Source organism: Oryzias latipes, chromosome 4 (genome assembly GCF_002234675.1).
Source record: "Oryzias latipes chromosome 4, ASM223467v1".
Classification (NCBI taxonomy): domain Eukaryota; kingdom Metazoa; phylum Chordata; class Actinopteri; order Beloniformes; family Adrianichthyidae; genus Oryzias; species Oryzias latipes.
In genome coordinates this window covers 18,333,261-18,355,647 of record NC_019862.2, presented here as the reverse complement: position 1 = coordinate 18,355,647, position 22,387 = coordinate 18,333,261, and the positions used below count along the sequence as shown (strand labels likewise).

Sequence of the window (22,387 nt, the reverse complement as noted above, 5' to 3'; positions counted from 1 at the left end):
TGCGGTATATTGTGCAGGCCTAGTGTCAACAATATTTAACATGTCTTTAACGCTCTGTTCTGTTTAGGTTGTGCGACTTTTGAAGACTTCCCCAGAAAAACCCATCACTTTAGCAATTGGGGATGGGGCTAATGATGTCAGTATGATACAAGAAGCCCACGTCGGCATAGGTAAATGCCCACTGACAGTACGATCAAACATGTAGTTTGTATTCTGCAGGCTCCTTTTACATTTTTCTGTGTTTATGTGGAAAATGTGTACAGGTATCATGGGAAAGGAAGGTCGTCAGGCCGTGAGAAACAGTGACTATGCAATTGCCAGGTTTAAGTTCCTGGCTAAACTACTGCTGGTCCACGGTCACTTCTACTACATTCGAATTGCTACCCTTGTACAGTACTTTTTCTATAAGGTAAGATCCGGTGGCAGTTCAGGGATTTTGATTAACATCAGGATTTTTGTCAGTTCTTAATGTGAGGGTTTGTCTAAATGTGTCTTTGTTTCACTCTGTCTCTTTTAGAATGTTTGTTTTATTACACCGCAGTTTTTATACCAGTTCTTCTGTTTGTTTTCACAACAAGTAAGTCCCTTTGCCTTCCAATTTATTTTATGTTTTGCTCTAGTATATTCAGTACATTTTCTTTCCTTCTAAAATGTTTATGCTAAGTAGATCTGAAGTGGTGTCATTTATGTTATTGAAATGGTTCCTATAAATACTGCTGAGAGAAGGCCCTGGTTCAAATCCCAGCTGAACCTTCTCTGCATGGAGTTTGCATGTTCCCTTGTTGCACACGTGGGTTTTCTCCAGGCACTGTAGCTTCCTCCCTTAGGCCAAAGCACGCTGCATAGATTAATTGGTCACTAAATTGTCCCTTAAGTGTAGATGTGAGTGTGTGGTTGTCTGTCTGTGTGGCCCTGCGATGGACTGGCTCCAGCATTCCTCTTATTTCATGCATTTCATCCGCACTGGCAGGGACATTACCTTTATTAATTGGTTATTGTTGAGTGAAATTTTGCCTCTGTCCCATCCAGACTCTGTATGACAGTGTTTATCTGACACTCTACAACATCTGCTTCACCTCGCTGCCCATCCTGGTGTACAGTCTGTTTGAACAGCTGGTCCACCCACACGTACTGCAGAGTAAACCCTGCCTGTACAGGTAAGGTCATGCATGCATCATCCACCATTCTGAGCAACACTTCAAGTGTTAACAGTCTTTTAAAGATGGAACCACCTCGAGAGCAGAAGAGGCTTGAGTTTTTTAGGGAGTGACGAGGATGGATAGAATCAGAAATCAAAGCTTCCGAAGGTCATCTAATGTTAGATGTTTTGGAGATAGTCGAGGTAAATAGATTGGGAGATTAGGACCTGAGAGAGGGGACCAATTAAAAAAAAAAAAAAAAGGATAGAGGACTTGTAGAAGAACAAGGGGAGGTTCAGGGGTGTAGTAAAGTAGTACCGGGATTGATTTGCTTCCATGTATCAAAATTGATTAGCTTCTAAGTATTGAAATATTTACCTGCTTAGATCCAAACTCGAGGCTTGCTAATTTTTTTTACTTTGTTTTTGTTAACTTTTGTGAAAGGCATTTATCAAGGATTTCAGTGAAGCTCAACGTCTGGACTAGTGTTATGTTTACTGTCATTAACAGAGATATCCGCAAGAACTCCCTGCTGTCTTTCCGGACGTTCTTGTACTGGACTGTGCTGGGCTTCTGTCATGCCTTCATCTTCTTTTTTGGATCCTACATACTTATGGGAGAAGACACAACTCTTATGGGCAACGGGCAGGTGTGTGTCATAGAGTAAAAAAAATTGTATTAAAAAACACATTTTGAAACAAATTTTTATTATACCTACTGAAAATTGGCAGTTCACAAGAATATATATATAGTAGTTGTTGGAATGCTTTTTTTTTTTTAAAATCATTTTTGATGTTTCTTAATACTGCTTGACATTCATGTGGAGTCTTTCTGAGATGTTGCTCTTTCTCTTCTGTTTTCATCATTTTAGTTAACTGATAAATCTTTTTTTCCTCTTGCTGTTACCTCTTTTCTGTATAAAATCAAACATTTTTAAATGCACTTACTTTGATTCTTCTCTCTTGGTTGTCTTTTCCTTCCTCCATCTTTTCTTAATTGCGCCTTTTTCCCTCTGCCTTCATGCTGTGCATGTCCTCAGATCTTGCGAGCTAACAGGCAGCTGGTAAGAGTCTGCTCTACAGTTGAATGCGTATCTCCTTGGAGGTTAATATAGTGACTTCCGAAAATGTCCAGTTGAAAATAACATTTGAAAATAGGTTCTTTTAGATCAAATGGGGCATTTTTAATAGTACATCTGCATGGTATTCTGGAGATGAAAAGTAAAGCCTTTGCGTTCGACCTTTTGCCAAAAACATACTTTGTTTGTTTTTAATGTAACAGTTTATAATCTTATTAACTGAAGTTAAATGAAGTCGCTGCTTTCCTAAATGTAGTTTTTTGTAACCAATTGGAAAGCTTTAAAATAGATGTATATTTGATTTAATCTAATTAAATCAGATATTGAGTCAAGCCAGCATTTTCAGTGATACCAGCCGGATCCTACGGAATTCTAACGAGCTAAAATGAAAATTCTGTTCTTAACCTTTTGGCAGCACTAAGAAAATGTATACCAAATCTCACTGTCGACAAAAGAGCAGAGTTCAGAATTTCCCTTAGAAAACATATATACAGTGGTGCAAAAAAGTATTTTGTGACCCACAATTGTCCAAGTCCTCCCACTTAAATAAGATGACAGCGGCCTGTAATTGTCATCATCGGTAAACCTCAACTATGAGAGACAAAATGAAAAAAAAAATTCCAGAAAATCACATTTTCTCATTTTTCAAGGATGTATCTGTAAATATGGTGTAAAATAAGCATCTAGTCAAGAACAAAAGTTTAACTCAATATTTTATTTTATAATCTTTCATGCTGAATGACCCAGCCATGTTTCACCTTCAATGCCTTTGCTGATGGAAGGAGGTTTTCAGTCAAAATCTTGACAATACATGGCCCCGTTCATTATTGCCATTACACAGGTTAGTCGTCCTGGTCCCAGGACAGCCCCAACACATGATGTTTCCACCCCCATGCTCTACAGTAGGTTTGGTGTTCTTTGGATGCAACTCAGCATTCTTTGTTCTCCAAACATGATGAGTAAAATTCTTACCAAAAAGTTCTATTATGGTTTCATTTGACCATAGGACATTCTCCCAATCCTCTTCTGGATCCTCCAAATGCTCTCTAGCAAACCTTAGACGGGCCTGCACATGTTCTGGCTTTAGCAGGGGGACACGTCTAGGTCCCCCGTGTGGTTCAGGGATTTTTGCTCACCGTTCTTGTGATCATTTTGACCCCAGGGGTGAGATCTTGCAGGGAGCCCCAGATGGAGGGAGATTATCAGTGGTTTTGTATGTCTTCCATTTTCTAATAATTTCTCCCACGGTTTTTTACACCAAGCTGTTTATCTATTGCAGATCCAGTCTTCCTAGCCGGTTGCTGGTCAACCTTTTGGTTTCTGGTGACCTTAGACAGCTCTTTGGTCTTGGCCATAGTGGAGTTTGCAGTGTGACTGTTTGAGGTTGTGGACAGGCGTTTTATGTATAGGTAACAGGTTCAAACAGGTGCCATTAATATGAGTAAGGAGAGGAGGACAGATTATCCTCTTACATAAGAAGTTAGAGGTCTGTGAGAGCCAGATTTCTTGCTTGTTTGTGGGTGACCAAATCCTTTTTTCCACCATAATTTACAAATAAATTCTTGAAAAACAGAAAATGTGATTTTTCTGGATTTTTTTTCTCATTTTGTTTCTTATAGTTGAGATACACCTACGATGAAAATGACAGGCCTCTGTCATCTTTTGAAATCTGAGAACTTGCCCAATTGGTGGCTGACTAAATACTTTTCTGCCCCACTGTATATATATATATGTATATATATTGGCTGTACTGCTACTAACCATATCTGTGCATGAAATTAAGCTTCTTATTTTCAGTACTCATAGTTTATTTTCATCGAATGAAAAATGCTGTGTGCTGCAGTTATTGCTAATGACCCCTGTACTTGTTTTCGTAGATGTTTGGGAATTGGACGTTTGGAACACTTGTTTTTACAGTGATGGTGATTACTGTCACATTAAAGGTAATATTGCTACATTCTGGTTATGATAAAGTTTTTGTATGGATTTTATTCCTGCTGGTTTTATAAGCTACACTGTATTTTAACAGACAATAATTCCAGGGTTCATAATATTGCAGATGGTTTTGATAGTGAAGATATTCTTTAATCAAAATAAATTAATAAAAACCTTTAATTTCCTCCAAAATTTCCAGTTTAAGGGCTTACTATTTTCGATGAATTAAAAAAAAAAAAGTAACATGTTTACGCAGCAACACTTGCATTTTCACATTAGAAGGAGAGAAATGCTACATGCTGGGAAGAGAATGTCATCATTAGCTGTTCACTTGAGAAATTGTTTATTAGATTAAGAGGTCATGATCCCTCTTGGAGCAAATAGCTGTAATTCATCAGTGTGTCTTCACTGGTGACTGTAACTTTGCTGTCTTCTCCTCTTTTTCGTTCATTTTTTGGCAGATTGCATTAGAGACTCATTTTTGGACCTGGATGCACCATTTTGTGACCTGGGGCTCTATTGCATTCTATTTCATCTTCTCTTTATTCTATGGAGGCATTATCTGGTAAGAGTACACGATTTTTGTTTTTAATATTATTTTGGGATCTCAACCATTTATCTGGTTTTGAAATTGTCCCCTCAGAAGTATTACACTGTCACATTTGTTATTGCCTTATAATACAGGGCTTAGAAAGAATTCTTTGCAAATAATAAACACATACTCAAGAGTTTCTAGAACAATCTTTTAAATAAATATATATATGTTGTATGGGGTATATAGGAAGTATTGTAGTATTTCTGTAAAACAACACAGGCGCCATAAGCAGCTCTAATAACAGCCCTTCAATTTACCTTCCTCACAGTTTTATTTTAAAACTTATTTTCTAAAGTATGTATACAATATTAATTTGCAATATTTCTTTTCGTTTTGCTGGGATTTTGGATTTAACTGCTAATATTATGCTGTCACATTTGGAAAATATCTGTTTTAGACCCGTTTGCGTTTAGCCTCTGGGATGTCTGGGCGAGAAAATCAATCGTAACCTCTTTACCACACATTTCAGGAGCCACTCGTGCAATATTAGGCCATAATTATAATTTGCCCCCTGACAAGGAAACCAGTCATTAAACTCTGCTGCCAGGGAACGATAAAGTTGTCCTGAGAGCACCATGTTAACTACCAGCAAAACCTTAATTTAGTGTGAATGGGACAAAAGTGAGCCCGATTGTCTGGCTTGTTATTTCCTTTATGTTTTTTATGCTTTGTGTGTGTTTTTTTTCAAAGACATTAACAAAAGTTGGTATCATTTCAAGATAAACCGGATAATTGTTTTCACTGTTGAAATGTTGTGTTTCCTGTTGTGAATAGTGTAACAACTATTTGTTTTTGCTCTTTGCAGGCCGTTCCTGCACACCCAGGATATGTACTTTGTTTTTGTGCAGCTTCTATCCAGCGGTTCAGCGTGGTTTGCCATCATCATCATCGTCATCATTTGCCTGTCTCCTGATGTGTTTAAGAAGGTCCTCTACAGACATCTGCAGCCCACCAGCACCCAGAAGAGCCAGGTACAGTTCTGATACTTGATTTTGAGATAAGAATATTATTTGATTAGGAAGTTATTATTCCAATCCTGTATTTACTGCACTTTAAGTTGACTTTAAAAATCTTCGACAAACAATTTCTTAATGTTATTATATATCTCATAGTAATGTATCAATAGCCAAACAATTGACTTGCTTGTCAACTTTATTTGTATCTTCTCTGCTAATATTTTGTTTCTTGTTGGTTTTGGTTGTTAAAAGAAGAATTATTTAACAGGTCTGTACTTTTTTGTTTCTTTTTCTCAAAGATAAGCATGTTTTGAAGAGTAAAATGTGTGTAATGAGAAAAACAACTTGAAAGAGTTTGAAATGGAAATAAAATACTGAACAGAAAATACTGAAACATCCATTGATAGTGAAAGGTTTGATAAATGACCTTGTTTTTAATTATTGGAGTAGGTTGACTGTCAGTTAGTCCCTTACCAAAGCCAGAGGGTGACAAGATAAAGTATTTTGCATAGATTTAGAGGCATTCTGAAGCTTTTCAGGCCTAGACTCAAGCTAAAATTGAATTAAAAGTAATAAATAAATTGCTGGAGCAAAAGGCTTTCCATTAGTTAAATATTTTGTTTTTTTCTGAGCTGCTTTAAAGCATAGAAATAGATGTTTGCTCAATCCATGTTCACTACAATCCTGTATTGAGTCAAAAAAAGGTTTTTGCGTGTGGATTCACATTTTTTCAGCGTCAGTGGTGATGAGTAACCCACTTTTAACAGGGACGTCATGGTGTTCGTATTATCACCACATGACTGCTCCCTGATAACAGATGAGAGCAGAAGGAACATCACTGTCATAATGACCAGCTCTGTTACAGTATTGATTCATTGTGCTGAGAATGGTTTATGCATCAGATATGGTCCTCTTTTTCTGGATATTCTTTTCCTGCATCACTGGAGAAATGAGCTTTTCCTTATCCTGTGTGGTGATTGTTGTTTCTGCTCTAACCTTTGTCCTGTCGTGTCTCTCTTTTGGTATGTTGGGTTGTCAGCCTCAGACATGTGTGACTGAGAGCTAGTATTCTAACCTATCTGTGTGTTCTTCGTTTAACCCTTCGTCTGTCTTCTCCTGGTGTAGATGTATTCCAACCGAGTGGTGATAGGTGATGACTTCATCGCTCTGCAGCCGTTGTCCAGAGCCAAGAGCCAGCTGGGCAAAATTAGGTAGAGGATCTGCCATCGATTCAGCCCTGGCATTAACATTCATTGTTTAAAATTAAGATAAAAAGAGGGGGAAAATTAACTACAGGAGTGCTTTATTTAACAGAAATAGTTCTATATTTTACCTTGCTGAGGTAAAATACACATTCTAACTTGCTCCATGCAATATTTATCTAAATTCCTATCTGAAATCATACTTTTGAATTACATTAAGTCAGTTAAACACTTTGCAGTTAGTGAAAGGGGTTGTTTTTTAATGCAGGCAAATACCCTTTTCAGTGAGTTTTTAATGTAAGAATTTAAGATCTAGTTGATGAAACTTCCACTTTTGTTCAGTTGATATCACTAGTTAGATGAAAAGTGTTATTCAAAACCTAGCAAATTGGTTTGAACTTAAATTTTGCAAGTAGATATTTACTCTAACCGAATAGAAATTGGGAATCAAAATTGAATCTGTATTTTTCCATTGTTACCCAGTCTTAGTTATGACAGAATTGGTTTATGAAATAGGTACTCCTGTTTATTTTCATTCAACTATTCTTCATATCCCTCCCTCAGGCTGTTTCCTACACTAGCAGCTCATCAGCTTAGTATGCTGTTAGCTTGGGAGTCGGGCCCCGGGTTTTACGTCTTGTCTGCATGCTCTAGACAAGCCAATCAGCATTCTCTGTGGTCGAGGTGGGACAGCTGAAGATGGGTTTGGTGCCTTGTGGGGTTGGAACCCATGCAGAAGAATGTTATGTTGAGCTCTTTTGTTGCTGCATGTTTGGCACTATTGTAGCCCATATGTGTTCTTTGACCCTACTCATCTTCACATCATAGTATTTCATTGCATGAGCAAATGGACGGATCAGTGAATGAATGGCTGCCCTGAGGATGTGAACCCTGCCTCCCCCACTGACTTCATACAGTCCTGCCCTGCACTGGTTTGAATCTGAAGGCAGTGCTGAGATGCAACGGTCCCCTTTGAAGTCTTGATTTTAAAGGCATAGGTCTGCTATGCTGGCTTGTCAGACTTACCATTATCGAGTAATTTTGTTCCGAATGCGTACACACAGTCTAGCATGCCACTCACTTTTTTTGGGGGTACAACGTAGACCAACGCATGGTGCAGCCATCAAACCATTAGTTTCTCTGTACTCAGAGTTCATCCCTGTGCTTTTGAACAGCCTAAAGTCCTCAAACTGGTTGAGGAAGCTTCCTCTGCCTTGGAAACCTGCACAGTTTCTGTAGACAGACAAAGACGATTGATGTTCTGTCTCTGCATGAGTGAGCATCTTAAACAGCAGCATGACACGTCACTGTCTTGATGACCATTTCAGAATAAAAAATGAAAACTTTTTCTTTAAGTAAAAAGCTGTTCGCAGTCAAATAGCTCTCTGGAACTAAGTAATTACAGGTTTTCTTTTTGCATCTTCTGATCTGCAAACACTTATAAGCTCAGTATTTTTTGAAGTATGTGTTAATGCTTTTCCATGCACGCATACCCTATTTATATACCTATTTAATAGCATGTAAAAAATGAATGACCAACAGATCTAAATCTCTACCAGGAAAAATGATAATCTGTTTATTTAGAACGGCTTTAAAGTCCATTAAGGTGCCAGTTTTTTTTTGTCTTTTCTAAAAGAAATCTTAATTCCATTTGATAATTTTGTAGGCAGTATATGGAGGGTCAAGACAAAATCTAGTTTAAATGCAATGTGCTTAAGGATTGGGTTAAATGAATGCCTGTTAAATAAAAAAAAAAAAACTGGCATCTAAGTGTGTTTTTCTGTGCTAAATAATGTAGGCAAATCTGGTCTCATCTGTTTTAAATCTGAAAACAATTAAGATCATAGATGTCACATTTTCTGTACCCGTGTCACACAATTCTTTCTGTATCCTTAATTGGATTCTTGAAATCCTTTTACTTAAAATGTTTTTTTTTCTTTACTGCTGTGCTGCTGAACTAATTTCAGTAGCTTGTATTGTGTTTGGTTTTATCTACCTTATTTGAAGAGATGGAGGTACTGACAGAACAGCCCAGAGGGCTCTTAGTCATAGTTTCCCTTCTCTGTAGCTGTAAAGCATGTAGCAGAAGGTTAATTCCTTGTGATATTAAATCTGCTGCTTATCGACATTATTTAAAGAAATCTCACAAATGCTTTAAACTTCTGCTTAATTGTTTGTACTGTTTATAGTCTTAAAGGTACCTTTACCTACCTCCCCATCCAGTTTGGAATTATTTTTTTTTAAATGAGGGCTATGCTTCATCAACCCATGCAAACCTGTGATTCGCTATCATTTCACTTTAGTGATGTTCTGATATGCATCAGGAGACCAAGAAGAAATAGATCTCAATATTTGTTAGCCAAACATGTACAATAAGGTCAATTGGAAGAAAGTTCAAGTTAATTCTTATAACTTGCATGGGTTTGTGTAGATTGTTTGTTTTACCAACCACCAAGGAGATTGAAAATGCTCATTTCTATAAACAAAACTTTTCTGGAGATCATTTTGCCTGCTTTATTGATTGATTTTCCTTTTGCAAAATTATCAGCACTGGCCAATCAATCCAAGTGTGCTGCTGGAGTTGTTTATGCTTGTATTGAGTCCTAAAATTTTGAAGTATTATTCAAAAATGTAATACGTAAAATGTAATGGCTCCAAAGTTCACAAATATGGGAATCAATCTTTATTTTTTCCCTCTGTTCAGCTGAAATACGGCTTGATCCAAAGTTCAAGCTTTGAACGGAATTCAGTTATCAGATCCGGTCACACGAGCAGCTTTCTAGTTTTAGCAAACAATCATAGATTGAATACAAGTCTAAATGACTACGATGCCTTTGTTTGTTTTGTGTTGTTGGGCTATACTCTTGGTTACCGGGTTAATGTCCAACCTACCAGCAGTCTTCATGGCTGATGGATAAGCTGTTTGGTTAGTCAGCAGGGCTCACTGTCAGCATCTTGTGTCCTTCAGATGGAAGAGGGTGAGGCTTCAGTCGGCCCAAAATATGACCCTGTTAAAGCCCAGCGGAGGCCAGGGGAGGACAATTGGCACCTGCTAGCTGCTTATCCTCCCCGTGCTGCCCCCGGCCCAGACCCTTGCTCCCCCTAGGTAGTACCTCACATGTACTTCACTTCCATTTACCCCATTGTACACTCACTGCCCCAATTTCCCCCCAAGGAGCAACCGACCCTGTGCATCCCGTCAAAGCTGCAGTAACCTGCACACGTCCGGCAGCCTTCATTACCTCATGGCTGGATGTCACAGCTGCTCCCATGCTAGCTTTTTATTGTGAAAAAGGAAAATAGTGTTTCTGCATCGCCTCCTGTCAGAAACACCTTGTACTTGAACGACCCCATACTGTCTCACCCAGTCACAATTAACTCCGCCCTTCCCTGCCCTTTTATGAATAACCTCACCCTTCCCAGCCCAGATGTGACTGACTGTCCTCCCCCACCTAACCATCACTGTGCCTGACTTTCTCTAACCTGGTCTCAATCCATCCCTCACTGTTGTTGATCAGGTATGGGTTTAGAGTTAAAACAAAGAGAGAATGCTGGTGGCATGTTGGCTTGTTTCCCATATTTCCATTCAACCTGCTTTCATCATGCTTTGTGATTTATCTGTGTTTTTGGTGTTTTGAGGCTCCTTTTTAGTCTGAATTTGATTTTTTTTTTTAAACTGACAAATTAAGAGACTTAAAAACCATTCAAACAGTTTTTACTATTACTTTTACTCCATATATATGCTAGACTTTAGGCCTGCACAATTAATCACAAATTTATCGTTATCGCAATTTCAAGCTGTGCAATATCCATATCACAAAAGTTGAGCGAAAATCGCAATAAATTGTAAACCTTAAATAGCTAAAACAATCTTATGGCAACTTGAACTATTTAACAAATTGAATAACTTCCTTTATGCTTTTGACCAATCAGATATAGCTGTTCACGTTGTTGACCAATCGGATGGAGCTTTTATGTTAGATGTACGCCTCTAATGTAGTCGATGGTCATTTGGAGTAAAATTTAAAATATTTTGACTCTTATTTAAATTAAACTGTTGCAGTGAAATGTTGTTGTTGTTGCTATTTATTAATTTATCGCAAGTTATATGGTCATTGCAATATTGATCACTAATATCACACATCACAAGTTTTCCTCATATCGTGCAGCCCTACTATACTTGTAAAATGTCATCTCAGATGTTGTAAAATTGTAAGACTCTGCTTCCAGGTGATAGGGTCAAACATCTTCTGTCATTTGTTTTTCTAAACAAAATAAGATGATTATAGAGAGTACTTTAGCGTTACTCTAAGGTGAAATGCCCTCATCCTTAAATAAAAAACAAAATGTATATTTTTCAGAAATGATCCACTCCTATATACATCACACATCCTCATTTTTGGGTGTTTCTATTTAATTTACAGTTCTTAAATTAAGCTTTTAGCAGTTCATTTATTAACTTGTGCCTTGAGCAAGATGTCATTAGATAGAGAGTATTTTTCAAACAACAATCTGAGAAACTTTGATGACCATAATTGTGTTGTACCATTTTAAACGGTTTGGAGTAAATATTTGTTTCCAACTTTTGCCCAGCAGCGTCACAAATCAATTTCCATCACCAATGAAAACCAATATGTTACAAGAGAAGCAGAAGCTCTGAACCATGCATTTATTTCCTCTCAGCACTTTAAGCTTCATAGTTTATTTAGAAGTCACTGTGTTTCGCTGTTGCCATCCAAACAGCAAAAAAAGTTTGAGTTTATGCCAAACGTGGATCAGAGTAAAGGTCAAATCCCAGTCAAACCTTTGGTTTCTCCTAAACTGATGGAAGCTTTATAGATCATTTATATAGTTTTAAAGAATGATTTTAGTAATCAAGCAACCAGTTGTACAGGTCTTCATGTTTTTGATTAAACTTTCTTTTTTTCCCCTCTTATTTCTACGAAAAGGAGAGTCAACATTACACATTATAGATGTGATCGCTCTTTCTTCTGTAGAGGTTTTACTACGGTATATTTCTTTGAAGAGCTTTTTTTATTTAAATTTATCCAACAAGTAATCAACAATTCCCAGAAACACAAACAAAAGAAAGACAATTATAGTGATCCATAACCGTGTTATTACTTCTGTGTTTTGTATCTGCAACTCTTTAGAAGCTGCTTTATCCATTCTTTATCACACATTAATCATTATTTTAGAGTCCAGGCTGTTTTTTTACAGACTCTTCTGTCTTTCTTTAAATATAATGCACACTTAACAAATGCATCTGAGTCGACAGAGATTTCAGGGCCAAGTCCAAGGTTGCATTAATAATGTTTTGAAAAATTATTTTAAAATATTAAAATATTTAAGGAGGCAGGCGACCACAGAGCATCCGTAGCTTCACTCTATTTTAGTACTAGTGATCAAAGAGAGAAGTCCTCGACACATTGCCAGTTTCTTGAGTTTGACGCAATATTTTTTAACAGGATCTGAATCAAACTTTAATCCCATTAAAATACACATTTTTCCCAGTAATTTTTGTCTAAACCTGTTGCCCTTTAATGTGTGTTTTTTATTTGTTTGCAGGTGGAAATGAATGTTTTATTTGCGACATTTCAGTCCCTTCATGTAGCAAGTTTTTAATGTATTGTGTTGTGACCGCATGCAATAAGTCCTCCTCCATTTGCTCCTATCATTCTGTCAGTGGAAGATAACACATGGATGAGACGAATGGGGGGGGGGGACAGCCTGTCTTTCTTGTATTGATTCTAATATATTCTCTCTACTTGTTTTTTTCTCACACACTTCTGTTCTTCATCCTTATCTCTCTCCCCCTTCCCCCATCCCATCTTTCAACCATTCTTATTCTTTTGCACTCACCGTCTCTGGCTCTTTTTCTGCACTTGCACAACCTTTGCTCTGCAGCAGTCTCTATCAGCCCCCCCAGCGCAGGCCCTCAGCTGTATGGAGTCCCTGTGCTGCTACCAACAAGGGCAAAGTGGCTGTTCCCGCTTGGCCAGCCTCCTGGACCAAATGACTGGACATTGCAAAGCCGGCGCCAGCAATTGCCACACATCCAGCCGCTGCAACAGGTGGGCAGGGCATCAAGGAGCCATGATTATGGATCTCCATGAATCTCCAGGGTCTTTTGGTGTCGTGAATTAAGCCTGCTGCTATGACCATGACGCAGCTGTGATTTTTATTGTTGAGGATAGTGGTAATTTGAACAAACATGATTAAAAAGCTACATTTCATATAGATGCAGAGGCCAGTCTCATGTAGCTAAAAGATGATTTATGACTATAGTTTATTTGCATTAGAGTGGCATAAACTGCACTGTTGAGGCTTTTACTTTTACATTTAAGTTTGGTGGTAGGACATTTTGAGTTACAGACATGATGACCTTTCTACGCACCCAGCTGGTGTGAACGCTACACTACGTCATGTCTGTGCCACTGGTGCATACTCCAGTGTATTGGCGCATGTGTCTAATGTCTGAAACCGTCTATGATCTGTTCTGTCGTTCCTGTTTGTCTTTTCTGTTGTCTGTAATTTTCCATAAAAATCAATGGGGATTAGATGATTTTCACAGGAAACTATCTAATCTTTCATGCACTTCATTACAATTTGATGATTCCAGGCAATGGTCAAATCAAAATTGACTAAAGCAACAAATGGGGATGTGTATACGCTGCAGAGTTCAAAGCAGCTCTAAAGATGCGCTTAAAGGTGTCATGTCCGTTTATTGAACGGATGCAGACTTTACAATGCTGTCACTTTGGCCCTCTTGGTGATAAATGATAAGCCGTTTGATTCTTCACGGAAAGCGTTACCCTCATGTAGCTTTAAAGACCTGGGAGATGAGCACGCAGTTTCCCCAGTCTGCACTTAAATCCCAGAGACCCCGTGAGGTCATCGATTTATTGATCTGATCAACGCTTTTCGCTGAGCAATCAATTCTTCTTGAAACTCTGTATTGACTAAATGGGGAATGAAGATGTACCGCCATTCACGAGCGTTTTCAGGGTTGTGCTCAGTACGTTGTGGTGTCAATTGCATGTCGGCTTGTCTGAAGTTTTGTGTTTTCTTTTACAAAGGTTATGGCTGCATGCATGAAAAATGAAACTGTATTCTCTTCCTCCTCTTCTTCGCTGCCCCACCTGCAGACTGTAGTGGAGCAGAAGCTGCCGTCTCTACACTAGGACATAAAAACTAGTCTGGATTAGCTTTAATAGTGGAGACAACAGCTGCACCGACAGAATTTAATCTGTGGAAATACCATCATCCTGTTATGTAACCACTTTAAGTGGGAGAGCAGAAAGCCTGCTTTTTTGTTTCAGCGCTTTTCCAAATAATTATTAGTCCAGTTTACGTGGAATATCCACCACAGAAATTGACTTCTATTCACTGTCAGTTCAGGGTGGGATTTCCTCAAAACCCTTGATTTAATTGGAATGATTTCCATCCTGCAGTAATGATTGATCTGTTTTCCTGACCTTGGGAGGAAGCCGTTTGGTTCATACAACAGAGAGGAAATTTGTGCCCCAATAGGCTGTAAATAAAACACAAAAAAATGCTGAGCTTTTACATTGTAAATAGAATATTGGCAGAATTCTCTTTTGTAATTTTATACCCCCCACTTTTTGGGTGAGTCATCTCGTTACCCTTCTTTTACACCTCTCTGCTAACCTAACACGCCTGCCCCCCCCACCCCCCATCTCCTTGAGCTTTTCCTTGCTTCATTGGTTCGAGGAAATGAGAAAGACATGAAACTTCATCCACATTTTGCCTTAATGCTAGGACACTGCCATGTTGAAAAGGGTGTCCACCCACTCCTGTGTTCTAAATCTGACGGCTAACCGTAATATAGCTCGCATATTTACTATTACTATGATACACAAAGTATTTATTCAGTATTTATTGGAAGTGGCTGCTTGCCGTTGCCTGTAGCAGTGTTGAATGCTGGCTGCAGCTGAATCATGTTTTGGGATAGAAATGCACTCATATTTAAAGGCAAAGGGATTTTGCATAACATACAGAGGATGCCTGTGTATTCTTTGGGCTTTCATGCACTAAATAAACTTGTAGAAGATGAAAGCATTCGACTGACATTACCTAAAAGAAAATACATCCTCTTTAGGTGTATCTACTAATCTTTTTATTTTTTCTGCGGATCTTGAATTTGGAGGCCAACACTGAGGGCGTGCTTGTTTTATACGTGCTGCTGTTCCAGTTGGACGGAGTTCACCTCCTTTTAAGGTTCAAACTAAAGGAGCTCAGCTTCCACTCTACGAACACCTACAAAGTACAAATGCCCAGAGTCTGTCTCAGCGCATGAAGGCAGCAGATGCTTTAGATATTTTATAGTAGGTGTAATCCTGTATGTATTTGTGCAGCCGCTCACATTCTTCCTCTCCTGTGTGTCTTTGTCCTCACGTATCTGAAATGTTCGACTTTCTTTTAATTATTTATGTGTTAATGTATTGTTCTTGTCATAAATCTGCTTGTTCTGGGCTTTTGCTTGTTTTCTTTTTATTATATGTGTATTTTTCTGTCATGTGTTACCAGAAGGGTTGTAGAGAAGAAGGTTGCTTGAGTCCATGTACTAAGCAGGTGTTTGGGTTGATAAACAAGCAAGTGATGAGGCATGTGAGAGCGCCTCCAGTCCAACCTCCGTTTGAGTCATGGGTCTATTTAAAGACTGTGGGCGGCTTTATTGTGTCTTTTTTGTTGTTGTTGTTTACCATGTCTTTTGAAAACGGTTGATAGTTTTAAGACAAAGATCATGATTACCTTTCAGGATGAAGAAGACGTCTGTAAAAGCAAAACGGCAAGGGGTGAAAGAAATCAAATAAAATATCTATTTGATACATTTTTTATATAAAAAAAAGTTGTGTTTAATTCTAAAAACCAGAAGAATAAAACCTCTGAAATCTCACGCGGTCATGTAGAGATCAGAGTGGAGCCGCTGTTGTCGTCGGGGTCTCTGCTGTGAGAAAAAGTTCTGACCGTAATCCCTGTTTGCACTTTGATGGTAAACGCTGTTGATGTTGGTTTGCTGGGACTTTTGTGATGGGTATCTACTTAAAAAATAAAATACAAAAGAAAGGTGCAGACGTCCCGAAGATCCGTTTTCGTTAGATATTTTCAAAGGATGCTGGAAAAGAAAAAGCTTTAGTGTACCTGAACTTTATTCTGAAAATTATGCAGTTTACTGTCTCATTTTATTCTGAAATGACATCATGGTACCATAACACGGTGGTCTCCAGCCTTTTTTCAGGCAGGTTTAATGTCAGACAATATTTTTACAGACCGGTCGAAAAAGGGGCCGAAGTTTGCGTGTAATGTTTTTAAGCTGCCGCTTTCTGAAAACGTGTTTTTCATAGTATAATGCGTACAAGAAAATTTGTTTAAAAAAAGAAAAAAAACATGAAAACGTTAATATTTTTTTTTTTTTTTTTTTTTTACAGATGACCTAAGATGCAATTTAACAAAGTTGTTGATTTGTGAAAATTGTTTCTGATTTGTTAATAAACTGTCGTCTTTTCCCGCTAAGAAACTTTCCAAATACGTTTTCATTTTTGGTTTTTATTAGCTTTTAAGCATTGGGCTACCAGCTTTGTGATCTGAGCAGCTTCTTAAAGTCACGTGACGGGTGACAGATGGATGTGCTGAACAGAATCCAGTAGTTTTCCAAAATTAAACTTCCTTAAGTATCCAAAAATTAGCATTTGTTTTTATTTATTTAACATTTTTTTTCTATATACCGGCCTGGTACCGGTCCATGGCCCGGAGGTTGGGGACCACTGCCATAAGAGAATAAAAGCGTAAAGATGTTGCATGTGTTGATAGCTTTCACTCTTGGTGTGGAAGCAGTTTTGAAGACGACGTTCATGATTCCATATACTTTTCTTAAGGTGGTTCTAATACAGTACAGCTTAGACTGACTGGTCGCTAGTTTTGGTTCAGGATGACTCGCTGTACAAGCCACCGACCCTCAACCCATTATTTTAAAAATTCTAATATTCTAAATATTTTTCCCTTTTCTTTCTGAAAAGTCACTTTGGTACCAGTTGAGGCCACTTAGAAGTGAAGTGCATGATTTTCAATGATAAGCTCATTACTGTAGGCTGGAAGATAAGTTTGATGCATAGTTTCCTGCTTTACCGGAGTTTTCAACATAAAAGAAAAAAGGCTTTAAAGATGCTATAAGTGGGAAGACTGCTGCTTGTTTATCATGATTTGTTTTTCCTTTTAATAACTCTCATTCAGCTTCATATATCCAGCAATTAAGCTCATCCCATCCCTACAGAGAACAAGCTAGGAGCATCTAAACCAATGTAGATCTTAGAGTCCTTTCTTTGACATCAAATATAGCTTTAAAATCAGCCTTTTTTTAATTTATTTTTTTAAAGAGAATGTAAGTTTCTTGTTTTGGCATTTGTTAGATTTTCACCAGAAATTTTGTGGGATGCAAATTATCATACATTTAAAGGACAAATACTTATTCGTGTAGCAGAAAATAGAAAGTATTGCTTTTATTAAAACTATGAGGGAAAAGTCACTCTAATATAACATGTTGTTCTAGAATTCAGAAAGTTTTGTTTAATAAGTTAACTTAGACCAGTCTCATCACTTTTGAAAGAAAATATAGAAGTTTGAAGACATCAAGCAATGACATTTCATTTATATACAAAATGGGGCAAAAATGTATTTAGTCAGCCACAATTGTGCAAATTCTCCCACTTCAAAATATGAGTGAGGCCTGTCATTTTCATCCTCAATAAACCTCAACTATGAGAGACAAAATGAGAAAAAAAAATCCAGAAAATGACAGCCTGATTTTTCAAGAATTTATCTCTAAATATGGTGGAAAATAAGTATTTGGTCACCTACAAACAAGCAAGAATTCTGCCTCTTACAGACCTGTAACTTCTTCTGTAAGAGGATCTTCTGTCCTCCACTTGTTACCTTGAGTGGAAACCTCCTTCCCTGATTAAGGGCATTGAAGATGAAACCTGGATGCGTCTTTCAGCATGACAACGTCCTCAAACACAGCCCAAGTAGCGAAGGAGTGGCTTCGTAAGAAGCATTTCAAGGTCCTGGAGTGGCCCAGCCAGTGTCCAGATCTCAAACCCATAGAAAAGGCAGTTGAAAGTCCGTGTTGCCCAGCGACAGCCTTAAAACATCACTGCTTTAGAGGAGATCTGCATGGAGGAATGGGCCAAAATACCAGAAACAATTTGTGAAAACCTTGTGAAGACTTACAGAAAACATTTGACTGCTGTCATTGTCAACAAAGTCTATATAACAAAGTACTGAGTTAACCTTTGTTCTTGACCAAATACTTAATATTTCGCCATATTTACAGATAAATGTGATTTTTCTGGATTTTTCTTTCACATTTTGCCCCACCGACGCTCTTTTCTCAGTAAAAAAATCACAAAGTTCTTTAAAACACAGGTCAAAAACTACATTAAAAACAGGAATAGAATGTATTAATACCGAATCTAGAAAAGAAGTGTCATTCTCTGAACAAAGGGCCAAGCTTCACATCTAAATCTATGGAGACTTTCCTTTCTCCTCATTCACTCATCACATCCATCACTCGTCCATCCTTTCATCTTCTGTTTCCTCAGCTTGGTTTGGTAGATGCTGATCTCTGTTGAGTTCTCTATAGCTAGTGACGGCTTTGCCCCACTGTCTCTCTCTCTCTCTCTCACACACACACACACACACACACACACACACACACACACACACACCCAATGCATCAGCCTCCTAACCCTCAGTCACTGCTGCCTGTTTCCAGGTCTTGGAGCGACACAGAGACTTTCTACTCCAACGATCGCAGCATCCTGACGCTGTCGCCCATCGAGGGCACCCGCTGCTGAACCCCACGGCCGCTGACTTTAACACAAATGGGAAACAAGCAAGCCTCCACTCACCTTTGAGTTGCTATTCCACCCCCTCCATCACCATTTTATGAACCTGCTTTAGCCTCGACTTAAAGCATCTTCAGCTGGAAATAGTTGAGCGGAACAGGTTGAGTGATGCAGGCTGCTTCATTAAACATCCTCACAAAAAGAGTGAAAATGACACCTGAGCTGTGCTGCACATCAAAGGGAATGAAGGCAGACAGCCTGGCTCAGGCTCAACACCTCTGGATCTGCAGCGTCAGTCCCTACACCAGCTGGAAAATTCCTAATTCCTGCCAAGTTCAGGGGTTTCATCTGTCCTGGAGAATAGAAATGTATCTAAAATACATAGATTGTTCTTTTTTTTTTCTTGGATCAGTTGCCAAACATTTTTGCTGCAACTGGCAGGACGCATAATGAACTCTCAAGAGCAGGAGAATGAAAATCGAAGGGCCCGTGCTTGTTTTTGTTTATTTCTATAGATGCAAATATAATCTTCTGCTCAAAGCTCTGTAGCCCAACATCCAGGGTTGCTCCTGTAGCACCGCAGTCAGATCATCCAGATCAAACATCTGGCAAGAAGCTAAGGTCTGATCTCGGTTGTTTCCTTCATGTTTGAACTTGTAGTGCTGGTGTCTCTACGCCCTCTGCTCCACTGCTGCACCCTCTTTCCTCAGATCTGAGAGGTTAAAAAAAAAGCTGGAACCACCGTAGCATCTTGGACCTCATCTCCCTGAGCCTCATCTGGCGCTTCACCTCCACTGTGTTACCAAAGACTAAAGGATTCTTGTGCCTGATTGTACAGACGCTTATTTTGTTAAGAAGACTTGTTAGTTTGTGCTGCTTTCTTGTTGATCTTCCACTTCTGAGGGAGGCCAGATATCTAAAAAGCCATACGTTCTGCAGATGTTGTTGATGAAATAGTAAAGGTACTGTAGAGCTGTTACACCTTTTTTTCCCCTTTGAATGCCTTCTCTCCATCAGCCTGATGGTCAAAAACATCTGAGCATTAAAGACTGAGAGAACCTGGACTGTTTTAAGGCACAACATGACTGGAACATCCATGCAAATGTCTGGAAAACTCTCCTGGAGGGTTGGATTGGGAAACGTTTGTGTCGGGGGCCAACTTTAATGCAGAGAAGCGTTTTTGAAATCCCGGCTGTTGCACGGTAGACAGCAGAATGTCTCCATATTTACTAGAGAAATATATATATATATATATATATATATATACATTTAGAATACAGAATTCACTTTTAGGGGAGAGGAACGGCATTTCACGAAGCTCGCATATCAAAAGTTTCATTTTTCTTCATGTTTTTCGCCAAAAACCAATCTCTGTTTGTCACCATTGAAGTCATTTCATAGTTTTCCATTGACGTTGTTTTTGCTGTGTGTGTGCTGACGTTTATTGTTCCGTCGCTGTAGTGTAAGCTCCACAGGTCAGATCTGTCTCAGGTCACACGTTTGTCAGGCGGTTTGAAACCCTCCTTTCCCTCCACACACACACACACACACACACACACACACCCACTCACCCACACTCGTCGCTGAAAGGCTGAAGACGTTCCCCGGCAGCTCCGATTTAGTTTGTTGATCTCATTTTCAGAAGGGTCCATGTTGAATTCTGTACATGTCAGTGCAGATTGCTCACTGAAGAGTGTGTATTTATTCTTGTCATTTGTTCACGTTGTTGTTTTCATGCATCGTAGTGTTTCTGCACATGTTTTCGGCTGTTTTAACGAGCGAGTGAAAGCTTCCAGGTGCAGAATAGAACCGCCACGCCGTTGCTCCTCCTTTTCTTTCAACCAGTTGACCTCACAGGTGTCAGAAGAAAACACCTGATCTGTTCCTGACGTGTCTCAGTCGGAGCTTTGTCTGTGACGACATTGAGACTGACTTTAGAGATGGATGCAATCCAGCAGATTGTTTTTTTGTTTTTGGTTTTTGGTCTGATAAGAGGCGGGCCCTCAAAGTCGTTTGGCGTTCAGGAAGTGGCCGTAACCTCAAGAGTTGCAAAGCTAAAAAAAAACAAAACTTTCAACTTCAAAAAGGCGCATGACAGAGGTGTTGTGTTCTCAGTTTAGTTCCTAAAACTCCTAAGTTGAAGAATATTTGACTGTTGTGGCCTTGCACATGTCAAAGGAGGGTCTAAAAGCACTTGGTGACACGTCACAAATGTTTTCTTTTGGTGGCTGCTTCTGTCTGTTTTCAGCCTTCTAGTCAAGAATTCTGCTGCACTTCTCTTCAAGTTTTCTGTGCGTATTTATTTAGGCAGAATATTCTTCGTTTTCGGGAGGATGTTGATTTTCCAAACTCTTTGTGCATCAAAATCTAACACTTCCTGTCTTAGTGGTGAACCTGCTGTTGAAATCTGCTTTTCAGTGTAAACGATGCCCACAAGTGCCGTCAGGAACGTCAGATCTGTCTGATTAAACACAAGCGCATCAGTAATACGGGTAGTTTTCCCTCATGGTGGTACAAGCTTAATAACCTCTGGCTTTTGGGCCATTTTAGGACGTGGTTGTTGTGGGTTTCTGCCTGATGATTCAAGCCGATGAGCACGAGTCCCTCCTGGCCAGAGGCAAACGAGAGGAACGTGTGGAAATGTGCGGATCTGATGCCCTCTTGTGTTCAGTGGGTCTGAATAATTGGTAGCTTCATCAGAAGTACACTTTCAATCGATTGAAGCAGTTCTTCTAAATACGAGCGGAAGTGACGGATGACATGGAAAAGGGCTTGATTCCATCTCCGGCGTCATTCCAGCGCCGTTCATTAGGTTTGAATGGAAGCCCTCTGGGATGTTCCACAAGCAGGAGATTACTCAAGCATGTCATTTGGAATGGTGGTTTAATATTTTATCGCCCTTCAACCTCTGATTATTGCCATGTCATTCATCAGAGGCACCGTCCAAATTCAATTGGATACCCTATTGAAAGAAATCCTAGTCACATCTGTTTGAATGCGTCCTCGTCTTCCGCTCTGGGGTTATCTGCTCATTTGGAGGCTCACGCTGCCACAGAAACGGCCACTCGTGTATTGTGTCCTCCTCTGCAGGCTGAAGCCCCGCCCCCCAATGCATGAAACTGTGGTTACTGTAAGGTGATACGTGTCTGACTGATGTCCCATCAGTGCAGAAATGCATTTAAAGGCTGTAATCCAATGACGGTTTCCTTGATCCGATCAGTTCAAAAGTGAGGCTCTTAATTAAAATGTCAACCCATCGGTTTAGTGCAGCAGGCGTTTCTTCCCAAAGCAGCAGCAGCAGCAGCAGCAGCAGCAGCAGTGGGTCACACCAGCCTTTTTTTTTGAAGCAATCTCCCTCCGTCTTCACATCAATAAATCCCGCCGCCGCACCAGACATTGATATTGATCATCACTCCTCTGATGACGCTTTCTCATGCTGTCTGTTCTGCTCCTCCTGTCTGTAAATCTGTCTTATAGCTAAAGATTTATTTACTAAATAAAAACATTTTTACACACGTCGCCTTTGAGTTTGTGAGATCCAGAATATCTTCAGATCTTGTGCCGTTGGCTGAATTTGTGTCAGAGAGGCACATCTGACAGACAATTTCCTATCAT

General features: G+C 39.2%; 1 protein-coding gene across 8 annotated transcripts in view; it reads left to right on the top strand.

The window, feature by feature from the left end:
* The window catches only part of atp11b (ATPase phospholipid transporting 11B (putative)), a 46,131-nt gene extending 23,844 nt beyond the window's left edge, over positions 1–22,287 (top strand). For 2 of the 8 annotated variants that reach the window (XM_020702523.2, XM_023954362.1), the window contains exons 21-31: positions 68–170; positions 264–409; positions 518–577; positions 1,030–1,157; positions 1,650–1,788; positions 2,179–2,202; positions 4,095–4,160; positions 4,614–4,717; positions 5,553–5,718; positions 12,813–12,979; positions 18,700–22,287. In XM_020702523.2, the coding sequence (XP_020558182.1) occupies positions 68–170; positions 264–409; positions 518–577; positions 1,030–1,157; positions 1,650–1,788; positions 2,179–2,202; positions 4,095–4,160; positions 4,614–4,717; positions 5,553–5,718; positions 12,813–12,979; positions 18,700–18,781 (1,185 nt within the window). In that variant the 3' untranslated portion in view covers positions 18,782–22,287. Of the gene's footprint in view, positions 1–67; positions 171–263; positions 410–517; positions 578–1,029; positions 1,158–1,649; positions 1,789–2,178; positions 2,203–4,094; positions 4,161–4,613; positions 4,718–5,552; positions 5,719–6,828; positions 6,915–12,812; positions 12,980–18,699 lie in introns of all 8 variants that reach the window. The other 6 variants (XM_011474188.3, XM_020702524.2, XR_002289993.2 and 3 more) reach the window with 5 other exon arrangements.
* The last annotated feature ends 100 nt before the right edge of the window (positions 22,288–22,387 follow it).